The 15,036-nt window shown below is 44.3% G+C and overlaps 2 protein-coding genes and 1 pseudogene across 2 annotated transcripts in view; 2 read left to right on the top strand and 1 right to left on the bottom strand.

Moving 5' to 3' along the window:
* ARID3B (AT-rich interaction domain 3B) overlaps positions 1-15,036 on the top strand; it is a 208,617-nt gene that overhangs the window by 97,135 nt on the left and 96,446 nt on the right. The window lies entirely within an intron of this gene.
* The window catches only part of EDC3 (enhancer of mRNA decapping 3), a 46,476-nt gene that overhangs the window by 22,514 nt on the left and 8,926 nt on the right, over positions 1-15,036 (bottom strand). Inside the window, exons 2-3 of the mRNA XM_056128782.1 lie at positions 12,885-13,094; positions 9,434-9,753 (exon numbers count right to left, since the gene is read on the bottom strand). Of these exons, the coding sequence (XP_055984757.1) occupies positions 9,434-9,753; positions 12,885-13,048 (484 nt within the window). The 5' untranslated portion in view covers positions 13,049-13,094. The remainder of the gene's footprint in view (positions 1-9,433; positions 9,754-12,884; positions 13,095-15,036) is intronic.
* Positions 9,988-10,924, top strand: LOC130036822 (pre-mRNA-splicing factor SPF27-like; annotated as a pseudogene).

Raw genomic sequence — 15,036 nt, 5'->3', positions numbered from 1 at the left:
TGGGTCACACCCGGTGGTGCACAGGGGTTACTCCTGGCTCTGCACTCAGGAATTACTCCTGGCGGTGCTCAGGGGACCATATGGGATGCTGGGAATCGAACCCGGGTTGGCCGCGTGCAAGGCAAACGCCCTACCTGCTGTACTATCTCTCCAGCCCCTTGAAAATAAATTTTAATACAGTAGATAATGGATAGAAAATCACAGATATTTACAACAGTAAAAAGTACACATGCATATTATGAAATCTGTATCCTGAGCAGCAGAATCTTCCTACTTCATTAAGAGGTTTTCAAATTTTGGGGGCCGGAGTGATAGCACAGCAGGTAGGGCATTTGCCTTGCACGCGGCTGACCCAGGTTCAATCCCCGGCATCCCAATTAGTCCCCAGAGCACCGCCAGGAGTGATTCCTGAGTGCAGAGTCAGGAGTGACCCCCTGGGTGTCGCCAGGTGTGACCCAAAAAGGAAAAAAAAAAAACACCGCAAGTTTTTCAAATTTTTTATTTGGTATGCTGTATAGGTGATGCTGTATAGGTGACAGACTCTGTTAGCGGCAAACTAACATAGCACTGACAAACATATCATCTTTTATTAACTCAGCAGGAAAGCCACTCCCATCTGAACACATGAAGCAGTGCAGGCACCATTTCTCTGCCACTTACTTTACATGCACTACCTACTTTGTCCTGTGGCTTGGGATGCCAACTCCCTAGGGGGTCTCTAAGTCTACAGAGAGCAGTCATGTCACTCAGAACTGCCACCCAATACTAAGCCTGGTCCACCAGAAGTTCACACATTTCTACTAAACTAGGAAATAAAAACTTGAATAAAACCACCACCAAACAAAAAATGTTTGAGTCAACAGAGACTATGAAAGAAAAAGCACTTAAGTAGTGATGGGAAAGAAAGGGAGTTGTCAATAATCTTGCCAAGTGTGTTGCGTGACTGAAGAAAGACAGGAAGTCATCAACAATAATACAAGAGGGAGTATGAGGCAAGAGCTTCAGAGGAAAGGAGTTCAATCAGGTCGGCATGAAATGACAATGAACTATCTCGGACTTATCACAATGACAGAAGGAGACAACCATGAGCTAGAAGACAGTAAATTAAGCAGAATGGGAAACTATTATTTGTCTTAGCTCTCAGACTCTACAAACGTAACGGACAACCAAACCCAGAGTTGCTGTATCTTCTGCAGTACAGAAGTCTATCAGTTAATGTCTTGTCTTGTGCTAGCTACAGAACTGTCTACTCAGTCATTCTATGCTAAGGACCAACTATATTCTAAAAAAATCACAAAATCAAAGAGTAAAACAAATTTCAAGAGGAAATACTGTCATCACAGGTCAGCAAGAAATGGGTAAGGGAATATAAACATGGGCTAGAGAGACAGTACAGAGGTTAAGGCACTTACTTGCCCTGCACACAGCAAATTCTGACTCAAATCTGGGGACCACATACAGCCGCCTGAGCACAACCAGGAATGATCCCTTAAGTTCAAAGCAGGGAGAAAGCCCTAAGCACCAGGTGCGGCCTGCCTTCCAAAATTAAGAGAGAGCAAGAATACAAATGGAAGGTACGCGAATTTGTCTCTTATTCTTCCCTTTCCTCAGACTTTTAACACAAATATTGGGAAGTCCTCGGTGTACAAGCCTTCTCAATACTTGCTTAGCCCACAAGGCCTGGGCTCTATATTAAACTGACCTTTGGCCAGTGGGAGAGAAAGGCACTTCCCTTGCAAAAGATAAACAGTGCTTCCCAGATTTCTTTACGTTTCAATTACAAAGGCCAAGTATGTGTTAAGACTAGAGGCTGGCCGCCTTCCTGTGCCATTCTGCTGCCAGCCTTTGGCACAAAGGCCCTTTGGCCAGGATAATGTGAAACAAATCCATTGTTGTGTAACCCTTGGTGCCACTTATTTATTGGTTTTTGTCACACACATATTATAAAGGACAAACTTTGTCCTGCACTGAGCACGCTAAAGGGCACCTGAAGGTCAAACTGCTAATTTTTGTGCCAGCATGAAGCTTCTGTGAGAAGGTCGCTGAGAGCTTCTGGGACCTTTTTAACAATTCCCAGATTAGAGGCCCTGGTAATCAGCCAACCTCTCTTGCTTCAGCAACAGTGCCAGAGTTTATGTCATGGAACAGATCTGAAGAACATCCAGACTCACAGTAGATCCTCAGTCACAGCATGGAAACTTGGCAAAGGTAACTTCTGACCACCGTTACACTGAACAGGTAACATGAACCGGTGCCCCAAGCAGCTCTGAAGTAGCTTCCTCATGCTCCAGGGGGCTGTATATTCTGAGTGGTCAGTTCAACGACCAAGGTCATTCAATTTTTTTTTTTAAGTCTCTCAAGTGCTGCTCGGAGGCCTAGGAGCCAGACCTGCAGTTCAACTCGAGGTCCCAAGAATGCTGGGGTGGTGGGAGGGGAGGGTGGCAGGGTGCCTGTGCGGTGCCAGTAATCAAACTGAGGCCAGCCCCATGCAAGGCATGTGCCGTAATCCCTGTACAATGTTATCGGGTGCTAGAAACATTTTTTTGGGGGTCACAGGGTTACTCCTGGCTTTGCATTCAGGAATTACTCCAGGCAGTGCTCAGGGGACTATATGGGATGCTGGGAATCAAACCCGGGTTGGCCGCGTGCAAGGCAAACGCCCTCCCCGCTGTGCTATCGCTCCAGCCCTAGAAACTATTTTAGTAATCAACCATAACCTAAAGAAGGGGTTAAAATCCACTGTGCTAAATCCCTCATCAATTTTAAATTACATAGCAAGAATCAACATATTCCTCAACAACTCAATTAATAATCTGACAGAGCATTTAAAAGTCAGAAAGAAGGAAGATTGTATTACTGCAGTGTATCAATCAGCCAGTCCCAGTATCAATGTATGTATCAGAAAAAAAATCTATCTATAGATATTTAATGAGAAAAATACTGTGGGGTGAGGGAGCACAAGAGTTAAGGAGCCTGCCTTTAACGAGGTAAATCCTGGTTCAATCCCAAGCACCACATATGGTTCCCCAAGCAGCCCAGGAGTGATCTCTCAGTCAGGAGTAAGCCCCGAGAACCACCAGGTGTGTCTCCCATCAAGAAAAAAAATGCACACTGCTACTAAATGAAGGTTGTCTGAAAGGCTAAAATGTAGTGTGATTTTAATTATGTTGATTTTTCTGGAAAAGACAACACACTACAGAGATAATAATAATAAAAAAAGATCAGAGGCTACTGGGGCAGGAGTGGGGAAGTAGTTGTGAAGGGAGGAGAAAGAACTGAAAAAGTGAAACAAAGGGGATTCTTTATAATACTAAATTAAGGACACAAGACACATATATTTGTTAAAAACCCACGAAACTTTAGCACACTTAAGTCTTAATATATACAAATTCTTTAAAAATTATTGAATGGCCAGAGATAATACAGGGGTTAAGATGCTTCACATGCAGGTTACTGACCCTGGTTCAATCCCTGGCACTGGATATGGCACCCCCCTTTAGGATAACACTGTTTTGTCCTTCCTCAGGTAGCTTAGGTTTATCAGTCACACCCATCCCAGTGCTCAGGAGTCACTCCCATTCCTCTGTTTATCTGTAAACTCTTCTCCGTGTGCTCTCCTCCCCAGGCAGTTAATCACCTTTTCTCCCTAATCAGATTCTGTTAGCTTATAAGATCAGATCCTTCTAAGGACACTGAACTTGTAAGCAATGTCCTTCTGTATGGACACAGGAAAACAGTTAATATTATGCTTTGTAACTTGGGAGTTGATTGACTCCAAATAATATTTACTCCTGGGCATCTGATTAATTCCTAGCACCCCAAAAGCAAAGTCCCAATGAAGGACTGAATGGACCCAGGGCAAGCTGTGACCTACCCTGTCATCGAAATGGACCAGGACAAAGCGCCACGATACTCAACTATAAGTTGAGGGCATGATCATGGACAAACGCTGTCATGATCCAAAAGTAAGTAATGACGAGACTAGGACCCTGCTGGGGTTAGGAAGACTAACCTGGCCTGAGAACTGCGGAATGTATAGTGAGATGTTCTCGGGAAGAACCAAACTGTAAGTTTATTATCTCTTACTGTGCTCACACAGAATGACATTGCTAGAAATATTAGAAGTAGATTTACTACAACTATGTAAGTAGATTACTAGTTGATTAAAGAACACACCCTCTTGGGATCCCACGCTTGAGTGGATCTCCTAGTAATCTGTAGTAATCTCTTTAGATGAGATTTTATCCTTGAGTTAATCTCCTGGAGGAGTGGTCTTACCTCTCTTTCTTGATTTATCGATGTTAAACCCACCTTTGTGTCAGCACCCTACGTGATTGCTATATAAACGAAGACTGTAAGATCGGAGGGAGCCAGGGGCTCCAGAGATCCAGAGTTAGAGCCAGAAGGGGAAAGGGTTCCAGACTGGGGCCCAGGAGAGAAGGAGGCAGAGGAGAGACAGGAGTGAAGAGGACTGGAATAAACTGCAACTAAGACCAACCAGCCTGGGGCTCCTTTCTTCCGTCGTCTGCCCTTGGTCAACAGCCATCCCGATCTAGGCCCCACACAGCAGCTCAAGAGCACTGAACGTGGGCGGTGTGATAGAGCTGTCCAGAGAGCCCGCGAACACACAACCTTCAGCGTGTTAAGATTTTACACCCCCGCACCCCCAGCAGCTCTAGGAGTTATCTCTGAGTTCAGAGCCAGGAAGAAGTCCTGAGTACTACAGGGTGTGGCCTACAGAATCAAAGAAAATTAAAACATTTTTAGAAATAAGGGGCAGAGTGATAGTATAGCAGGGAGGGCATTTGCATTGCACACAGCCAACCTGAATCTGCTCCCAGTACCCTTTTTGATCCCAGGGGCACCACCAAGATTGATCCCTGAGCACAGAGCCAGGAGTAAGCCTACTTACAGGGCCACCGGGTGTGCCTCCCCCAAAATCAAACAAACAAAAAAAAAAATAAACCCAAAAGTTATTGAGGAGGTCAGAGAATTCTAGTGTGAATGAAGAATGTGAGGAAACAATGTATTATGACTGCATTAAACAGGTCCTGAAGGGGCAGGGGTATGTATTAGTTATTCTGATGCTGCTGTACATTTATACTGAGACTGAATAGTTTCAGTCAATGAGTAACATATGGTAGCAGGCAGATATATAATTTAAGGAGTGAGCGGTTACAGATCAGAGAAAGAAAGTGGCTGGCAAGATCCATGTGGTGATGGATTACAGAGACATCAGCACGAACTCCTACTCAGCTTCAGACAGATCCACACAGACACAGCACAAATGAGCACATATGTACATATATACATGCATCTCCCCTGCCCAATCAGCTGCAGGGGATGACAGTAACAAGATCATGCATTCAGACACCTTCCTCCACTGAGAGGAAACACAGGTCCCTGCTCACACAGCTCTTTCTAGCACTAGGGCGAAAAACCCCCAAAGTTTGTAAGCCTGAAGCAACTTGTAGTGCCAGAAAATAAGAGAGTACTAAGATCCCACTCCCCCCCTAAAAAAAAGAAAAAAAACACAGAGGGCCAGAGAGATAGTTCAGTGGGCTGGGCACCTTGCAAAGTAAACTTTACAAGTGGGGCACCCAGTTCAAGTCACCCTCTGGTCCCCCAAGCACAAGGGAAATCCCCCAAGTACTGCCAGGTATATACTTCCCCCCAAAAAATACCCACACCATGAAGGGGTTATGTTAAGGGGATATAATAACCAGACAAAAAAGGAAGCCAAAGCTAAAACAATATGAGGACCAAAATAAAACCTTTTTAAATTTTTTTTTTTTTTTTTTACTTTATGGGTCACACCTGGTGATGCACAGGGGTTATTCCTGGCTCAGCACTCAGGAATCACTCCTGGCGGTGCTCAGGAGACCATATGGGATGCTGGGAATCGAACCCGGGTCAGCCGCGTGCAAAGCCGACGCCCTACCTGCTGTGCTATTGCTCCAGCCCCAGAATTCCAAAAAATTTACATAGCTACTCTGGCCTGCAAGGAGGAAAAGCTTTCCTATGAGCAATATATACTAATAGCTGTCCAAAGAACAGAATAGAAAAGGGAGAAAAAATGAACTGTATGAAAGAGAAATCTGATACACCAGAATATAAGAAGGTCAACATCAAAAGTCACAGGCCTGGGGCTGGAGCAATAGCACAGCGGGTAGGGCGTTTGCCTTGCACGTGGTCGAGCCGGGTTCGATTCCCAGCATCCCATATGGTCCCCTGAGCACCGCCAGAGATAATTCCTGAGTGCAGAGCCAGAAGTAACCCCTGTGCATTGCCGGGTGTGACCCAAAAAGGAAAAAAAAAAGTCACAGGCCCTACAGTTCAATGAGCTGAGTGCAAGTTTTGCATGCTAGAGGTCATTCCCAGTACCACGAATGGTTTCCAAGAACCACCAGGAGAAACCCCCAAGCATAGCCAGATGTGTCCCCCAAAACAAAAAGGAACAAAAAACTGTAAAATCACAAATCATGTTGATAACCACACACCCGTGATAGGACGAGATGAAAATGACACTTGATCTGGGTAGTCTTCCTCCCCAAAACACATAATCCCAGTCTAATCATCAGAAGAATATTGAGGGATATCTCAAAATTCCTGACTAACACTCATCAAAATTGTTTAGGTCAGTGGTTTTCAACCTTTTAATACCAAGAATGGCACCTGTCCAAACACCTGTCTGCAGACTAGCAGTTAAGAACCTTTGTGGCAGATGAGTGGTTTTCAACCTTTTCTGCTTCAGTCCATGGACCACTGAATCATTACCAGCCCAAGACATCAAAAAGTCTTGGCCTGGAGCAATAGTACAGGGGGTAAGGCCCTTGCCTTGAATGCAGCTGGCCTGGGTTTGATCTCTGTCACCCCATATTGTCCCTGGGGCACAACAAGAAGTGATTCCTGAATGCAGGGCCAGGAGTAATCCCCGAGCATTGCTAGGTACACCCTACAGACCCCCCAGAAAACAAAAATTCTACGGAATGAGAGTATAGCAGAAGAGGGTACCTGCCTTGCATGTGGCTGACCTGGGTTCAATCCCTGCCATCCCCATGGTCCCAAGCCCCACCAGGAATGATCCCCGAGCACAGAACCAAGACTAAGTGCTGAGCAACTCTAGGTGTGAACAAAAAAACCAAAAAATAAAATTAAAAACAAAACATCGTCTGAGGGATTGCCAGAGCCAAAAACAGCATGACTGCTAAATGCAATGCAGTATGCTTAAAGGGGGAATAGAACAAGGGTATTAAGTGAAAACAAAAGCAATCTGAATATAATAAAAATTGTAGTCAATAATAATGTGTCATCACTGACTCATTATAGTAAGCGTGCCACAATAACGAGATGTTGATAAAGTTAATATAAACTGTTGACTCTTATCTCCATGATAATTTAATAAATTTCTCCAAAGGCCAGGTCGTAGGACGTCTGTTTCACACACAGCCAAGCCTGGTTCAATCACGAGCATCCCATATGGTCCCTCGAGCACCACCAGGAGTGAGTCTTGAGTGGAGCCAGGAGTAACTCCATAACTCCTGAGCATTGCCAAGTATGGCCCAAAACCAAAATAATAATGTCTCCACAGTACACAGAAAAACTATAAGTTATTCGAATAGTTCAGCATTTTTTTCTTGATCTTGGACAACACCTGGCTCTGTGCCCAGGAGCCACCCCTGGTGCTGCTCAGGAAGCCACATGCAATAATGGCACTTGAACTAGCATCATGGTCACGCTGCATGCTAGGCAAGATCCTTGACCTTTATACTATCTCTTTAGCCCTGAGTATCTGAAATTTTAACAAAGAGCTCGAGAAGGAAAACACATAACTAGCATGTGGAAGCCCTGAATTCCCTTCCTGGCACCACCCAGCATGGTACTGAGGGATCCCAAGGACTGCTGTGAATGGCCCCATTTTGAAATAGGTATCACTTCCCTTTTCCTCTCTCTATGTGACTGCTGCAGACATTCGGCAGCAGTGCTCATGCATATTTCCGCTATGACTATAGTGCTCACAGGATCACATACTTCACACATGACACAGGATTCCAGATGGCAATGCTGCTGGGACTCACTTCACTTCATGCCGACAAAGTAGTAACTCTGCAACTGAGCAGACCCTGGCACCCAAGAAGATTGGGGGGGGGGGCGCGGTTTAAAAAACAAATATTTTAAATTAATGTTTTATCTCTTAAAAATAAATTTTAATAATTTGTTTTATCTATTAAAATAAAAATAAAAAACACATAAAGCAACATACAGTTAATGTCTAACTGGGAAGACTCATATTCTGTCCAAGCCTTCTATGGGATACAGAAAAAACAATTGAATTTCAGCCTCAAGTTTGCAATCACTGTCAATTCAGGAAATATCTTCAAATATAAAGTATATTTATTTCATTTTCAAACTTTCAATAGTTTATTATCTGTGGTTCTATAGTGAGCTAATGGCATTTCATGATTTGTTATGAAATTAAGCTAGCATCAACACACGCCTGTGCATACTCTAGTAGGCCCAGAGAATATAGCAAATTTTAGACTGTCAGTCTATCAGAAAGTACTACATCACAGAGAAAGCTAAGTAAGTTCCTTCCTCTCCTCCAACTGTGAATGAAAGCCAAATTATGAGAAAGTTACTCAAGAATCATTTAGAGGGGCCTGAATATGGGATCTGTGCTTGTAAGACCCTGAGCTCGATCCCAGGCCATCCCAGTGTATAGCCCGAGAGTATTTCCCTCCCCACTACACACACTGCAGTAACAAGAAACCCCTGGAACCACCCAGAGGCAGCTTTAACACATTCATCACTACCACCATCGGTTACCAGATTAGAAATATTTGGAGGCTACAGAAAGAGCTCAAGAGACAGCGCATACCCTCTGTTTGCAGAAGGCCAAGGTTTAAGATCCAGCACCAAAAGGTCCTCCAGGCACTGCCAGGAATGATATGAGCCAAGAGCTGGAAGCAGCCCCTGAGCAGTGTCAGGTGTGGCCCAAAAACACACACAAAAAGAAATGTCACTGTCTATAAGAACTTCAGGCAGATCATGAGTCATCTTCAAGAAAGGGAAAGTGTGGAGAGCAAGACAGCTGGTGTTGAGTTTCTAAAGGCTTATTTTATTCCCCTTAATATCTTGAAAGACTGGCACTACAATAAAAGAACCATGTGTCGACCCAAGCGATAGTCCAGTGGGTAGGGAGCTTGTCACGTGGCCAACCCAGGGTCAATCCCTGACATCCCCGAGCCCACCAGGAGTAACCTGAGTAGAGAGTCTGAAGCACTGCCTGCAGGGTATGCCCCCCAAACACAAACAAAAAGAACCATGTTATAGATGTCTGTGAAGCTCTGCCTTGTTCAAAAGGCAGCAGTAAATAAAGTTCACGTCCTTGAAACACAGGGTTACAAAGAAATATCAACTGAATCCTACTTACAAGAGTTGTGGCGCCGACGGAAACTCTTGGACTGACTCAAGGACTCCATATGCCTATCCACATAGCTCTTTGAACACTGCTGCTGCTGGGGGGAAATGGCAACATCTTGACTCTTCATGTCTGTCCTCTTGGGGATGTTCTGAGGGGCACTGCTGGAAGAGACTGGCTTCTTGACCAACTTGCCTGTGCCATTCTGATTGAGACCCATTTGGTACCCAATACCAGAGGGGCCTAATTCTGTCTGATGAAGGTCTCCAAAATGTTGGTTGTCTCCAGGACCTGGTATCTCCAGAATTTTTAATTCTGTAATGTCACCTGCCCTGAAACACACAAAAGAGTTTGAGTCTCAAAACTGTAACGGTGACAAAACTGGTGAGAGCAACCAGCCACACCTTAGGGGCTCTGCAAGTCCTCCAGTTATCAGAAGCAAAACCCAGGTGGCCAAGTATTTTAACACAGGGCTCAGCTACCAACTTCCAAACAAAACAGCACTTGGTTTTTTAAAAGACCTACCCTTAATCACAATATTAACAATAGTATCTTAACTTTCCAAAATGCTTAATAGTTTGTGGGGGACTGGACTGATTGCTGGAGAGGTAGTGGTTGATGCACTACCTTACTTTGACCAAGATTGTGAAGCAGCTGGTATTCGGGAAGCAGCTGTGGCACTGGTGGAGGAAGAGGAGGAAGTTCACTGTTAGCAACCCACAAAGAGTTACCTGAACTACCTAAATGCGCCGAATTATTCCACTTTTGAGACCAGTAACACGAATGAATCGGAAAGATGGGCTGCCCAACAACGAATAGAACTATTCAGTATGAAACGATACGAACTTCTAGCCCCTTTCTCAAGACGGACAAATGACATTACTGCATGACAAGAATGTGTGAACAATTCTATAGACTAGTCAGAGCACCAGGGAGTTTGAATTGAGAACCTAGAGGTAATATCACAACATAGATGTGATGCCTGAAAAAAATATAATGAAAATCTAGTAAATATGATTGAACAGGCACAGAAGGATCTCCAGAAGTTAAGGAAATGTTCAAGATTTAAAATGCCAGCAAACAACAACAACAACAACGACAACAAAATATGCAACCTTGTAGCCAGAGCTATAGTACAGCAGGTATGGCATTTGCCTTGCACATGGCGAACCTGGGTTTGAGCCGCAGTATCTCATGGTACCCAGAGTCCTGTCAGAACTGATCCCTGAGCACAGTTAGGAGTAAACCCTGAGCACCACTGGGTGTAGCTCAAAACAAAACAACAACAACAACAAAAAAAAATAGGCAACTCACAATTAGATCTAAATTAAGAGAAATGAAGTCAAACTGGGTCTCCATATACACAGGAACTGTGAGACTGAAAGGACTACAATACAATTAGAAAATGAAAATTTTCAAATGAAGCAACAGCATGGAGAGACAAATAATAACAACAAAAAAAATTCAGCAAGATTTCTGAAAAGACAAGTTAATTTGGGTTGAAAGGTTTAAATAAGGATCTTCTGTGTTCAGCTTTCACAGAAGATAAGGCCCCTGAGCTATGAAGAACAACAGTGTCTTGTGGAAATCACCAACGGTTAAAAGTTTAGAAACCACAGGATGTGGATTGTTATGTTCTGCTTTTACATTAACAAAAAAATTCAACTTGAAAAAATAGCATGTGGGGGCTGGAGCGATAGCACAACGGGTAGGGCATTTGCCTTGCATGCGGCCGACCCGGGTTTGAGTCCCAGCATCCCATATGGTCCCCTGAGCACCGCCAGGAGTAACTCCTGAGTACAGAGCCAGGAGTAACCCCTGTGCATCCTGGGTGTGACCCAAAAAGAAAAAAAAAGCATGTGGGGGTGTGTCTTTCCCTCATTAATTCATTCACTTGCTCTGGAGTTGAAGAATCAGTGGTAAGCCCTATGCTAGAACGAGGTATATATAGGGATGAAAATCAAAACATGCCCATGAAAAATCTGCCTTGAAGTTTTAATCTCTGAAAAAAGACAAGAAGAAAAATGAAAGAGTTAAATACTATGACAGAAGTGTGCAGAGGGGTTAGTTTAGCAGATAACTAAGTTTAGTAGATGGATAAACTTAAGCTAAGTTCGGTTCGCAAAACAAAGAGTAACAGCAGCCCAAGCAAACAGTATGAGAAAGGAGTATTTCAGGAGTTGGAGAGAGAGTGCAGGGGTTAAAACACTTGTCTTCCACACAGCCGATCTGGGTTCAATTCTGGTCACCCTATGTGTTCCCCTGAGACCTGCCAGGAGCGACCCCTGAATGTAGAGCCAGGAGTAAACCTGAACAACATTGGATATGGCCCAAAAAGGCTCTCAGGGAATGAATTATACCTACACTGCATTTTTCAGGTGCCTGTACAGGGAAGGTGAAGAAACTAGAAGCAAGAATACCAGTTAGAAGACCAATCACCAGCATCCCATATAGTCCCCCGCGCACCGCCAGGAGTAATTCCTGAGTGCAGGGCCAGGAGTAGCCTCTGAGCATTGCTGGGTGTGACCCAAAAAATCAAGAAAAAAAAAAAAAGGAAGACGGGGAAGACATGAAGACATAAGAGAGAATAAAGAGAGCAAGTGGGGGCCAAGGAGATGGCTAAAAGGGCCATGAGCACAGGTTGTCTATCTAGAGCATGGGTTCCAGACCTAGCACTAGACGGTCCCCTAAAAACCACCAGTGGGAGTAAGTATCAAGCAAGCAACAAGTGGAGTAGCCTCTGAACAGTCAAGTATGGTCCAAACACTGAAAAACAAAAAAGAAAGCAAATAACAATTGCTTTCAATGCAAAAGGGAGAGGGGAGAATGAAACAAGAGACATCTGGAATCCAGAAGACTGGCATAATTCATGACTGATTATAAAGACCAAAGAAAAAAAAAAACCCCACAGAATTAGGGACGCAAAAGTGGCTAACTGCCATACTGCCATGAATAGCCCAGTGGTCCCTTGAATACCACCCAAAGTGGCCCTCAGTAGCAACACCTAAAAAGAGTAGCAGAGGAAAAAAAAGAAAAAAAAATCAAGAAAAATGTATGATGACACCCAGGTTCTAGCTGAACCTAAGGACTTTAGGTAGTCAATCAAGTATGTTTCCGAAACTAAACGATGATACAAATCAATAAAACAAATATCTTTAAACAGGGAAAGAGTCAACAGAGCCCTCAGATGTAAGAAAGCACAAAGACAAAGCTGAGAAGGAAAATCTAAAATCGCCTAAGAATAAAGGCTTATTCTCAACTAGACCCATTTAAAATATGAAATACTGCATGTTTAACAGAAGTAGGGAAACTTTCATGATCATCGTTCACGGCACCTGAACTAGAAGACGAAGACCGAAGACTGTCCTGTCTACTGGCAAACCTCCTCAAGCAACTCCTCCAAGACTACACTGGCCATCAGGAGTGCAGTCACAGATCTCCAGACAAGATACAGGTAACTCACCTGAAGGTGACTTCTGGCACAAGGCACTTCACTCCATTGTGGAAAGGCCGGGTAAGAGAAATGGTCTGGCTGACCTGATCCACCGCAGACACTCTTCCTTGATAAACACCTAAGCTCTCACCACAGGTGATGGACACGATACTTCCCAGCCAGTCCGCAGCCATGTTTCAGACGTGTGACCACCGTGGAGAGAGACGTCACACAGCAGGCCTTGGAAAAGACACATCTTTAGTTAACTTCAGCAAGTACTGAGGTGAAGAGGCTATGCCAGGCTCTATACCCAGTGCTCCTTAATAAGCATATTCCGTTAAATCCTTAACTTAATAAAGAATAACACAACATTTTTCTTTCAGAGTACACATATTAATGAATGAGCAATATCCCTTAGTACACAGCAAGCTCTTAAAGTTATTTTAAATCGAATCGGCCAAACCATAATCTGTCTGTGCCTGGGGGCGGGGGAAGGACCTTCCCAGAGGTGCAGGATTCCACCAAGGCTGTACCTGACCGTGCTTTGGAGACCACGTAGTACCAAGGATCAAATGTGTGTGCCTCTCTGAGCCACCTCCCCAGTGCCTATAATCTACTTTTTGTTTTGGTTTCTGGTTTTGAGTCACACTCGGCTGGTGCTCAAGGATCACTCCTGGTGGTATTCAAGGCAGCAAACGGATGCTGGGTATCAAACCTGGACCACATGCGAAATAAATGTCCTACCCACTGTACTATCACTCCAGCCCCACATATAATCTATGGTTTAATCTGTCAGCAGAATTCTCAAAGAAAACATATTGTAAATAATATATAAAAAAATCAATCTGGCAAGGAACAGAATCACCCTAGAGCCCTTGAAGGATGTACACTATGTCATCATTTTGATTCTGTATTCCCTACTTCTAGAACTGTGAGAGCGTAGTTTTCTGTACTTCTATCCCCAGCTATGGAAATTCTTAAAATAGCTCTAAGAAATTCATATGGCATCTATTTATTATCTCTTTTCACTCTATTTGAGGTTTATTCCTCTTGGTGCGCAATGTGGTTTTCAATTAAAGACTTGTAAATTTAAAAAAAAAATTGTATCTGGTAATGTGGCACTGTCCTCCCGTTGCTCATCGACTTGCTCGAGCTGGCACCAGTAACGTCTCCATTGTGAGACTTGTTACTGTTTTTGGCATATCAAATGTGCCACGAGGAGCTTGCCAGGCTCTGCCGTGTAGGTGGGATACTCTTGGTTGCTTGCCAGGCTCTCCGAGAGGGATGAAGGAATCAAACCCAGGTCAGTCACATGCAAGGCAAACGTCCTACCTGCTGTGCTCTCTCTCCAGCCCAAATCTGGTAATGTATCAAGCTAAACCACTGTTTTATTTTGGGGTCCTTAGCATCACTCCTGGCCATGCTAAGGGGACCATTCAGTGTGTGAATCAAATCTGGGCCTCCAGGATACAAAGCATGCATTCAGCCTAGTGAGTTCTCTCTGGACCCTAATTCATTCTTGACCCCCCCCCCCAAAAAAAAAAGGTTTATGTTGATTGAAGACACCAACACAGGGCTGGCCCTGAAGCATCAAATCCACTGTTTGCTGGCCCTCACACTGAACCAAGACAAGCTGGCTGAGAATCAGAGGGAGGGGTCCTCAGACTTCCTGAGCATCATACCTGAAACTCCCCCCAAATAATAAATATAACGATGGGGGGTGGGGAGAGAGAGAGAGACAGAGAGAGAGAGACAGAGAGAGAGAGAGAAAGTAAGTACAGGGGCTAAGGCACTTGTCCTGCACATAACCAAACCCAGTTCAATCCAATCCCTGTTATTACATATGGCCTTCTTGTGAGTTTCAAATGAAAACTGTGGGGTGGGGGGGTGGGGGGGACACGACCACGCATGGGATTCAAGCTTTTGGTGTCCAAGAGCTGTTCCCCTGGCCGCCCACGGAGACAGACGGACAAAGGACTGGGGGAACGAATAAACAGGGCCCCAGGTTTGTTGGTAGTCAGTTTATTTCTCTCTCCTCCCCAGCGTAGTCTGGTATCTCCCTCACAGCACCAGCATAGGTGTAGTTTTGGTCGTAGTCCCAGTCATCATAGTTCCCTCATCCTCATCCTTAGTTCTCGTCTAGTCCTTCTCTTTGGAAGGAGTCCCGCTCTCCCCTTACAGC

The sequence above is a fragment of the Sorex fumeus genome, unplaced genomic scaffold (genome assembly GCF_029834395.1).
Source record: "Sorex fumeus unplaced genomic scaffold, SorFum_2.1 ptg000067l, whole genome shotgun sequence".
NCBI lineage: Eukaryota > Metazoa > Chordata > Mammalia > Eulipotyphla > Soricidae > Sorex > Sorex fumeus.
Note: the sequence above shows the minus strand (reverse complement) of the source record. Positions and strands in the feature narration are given on the sequence as shown.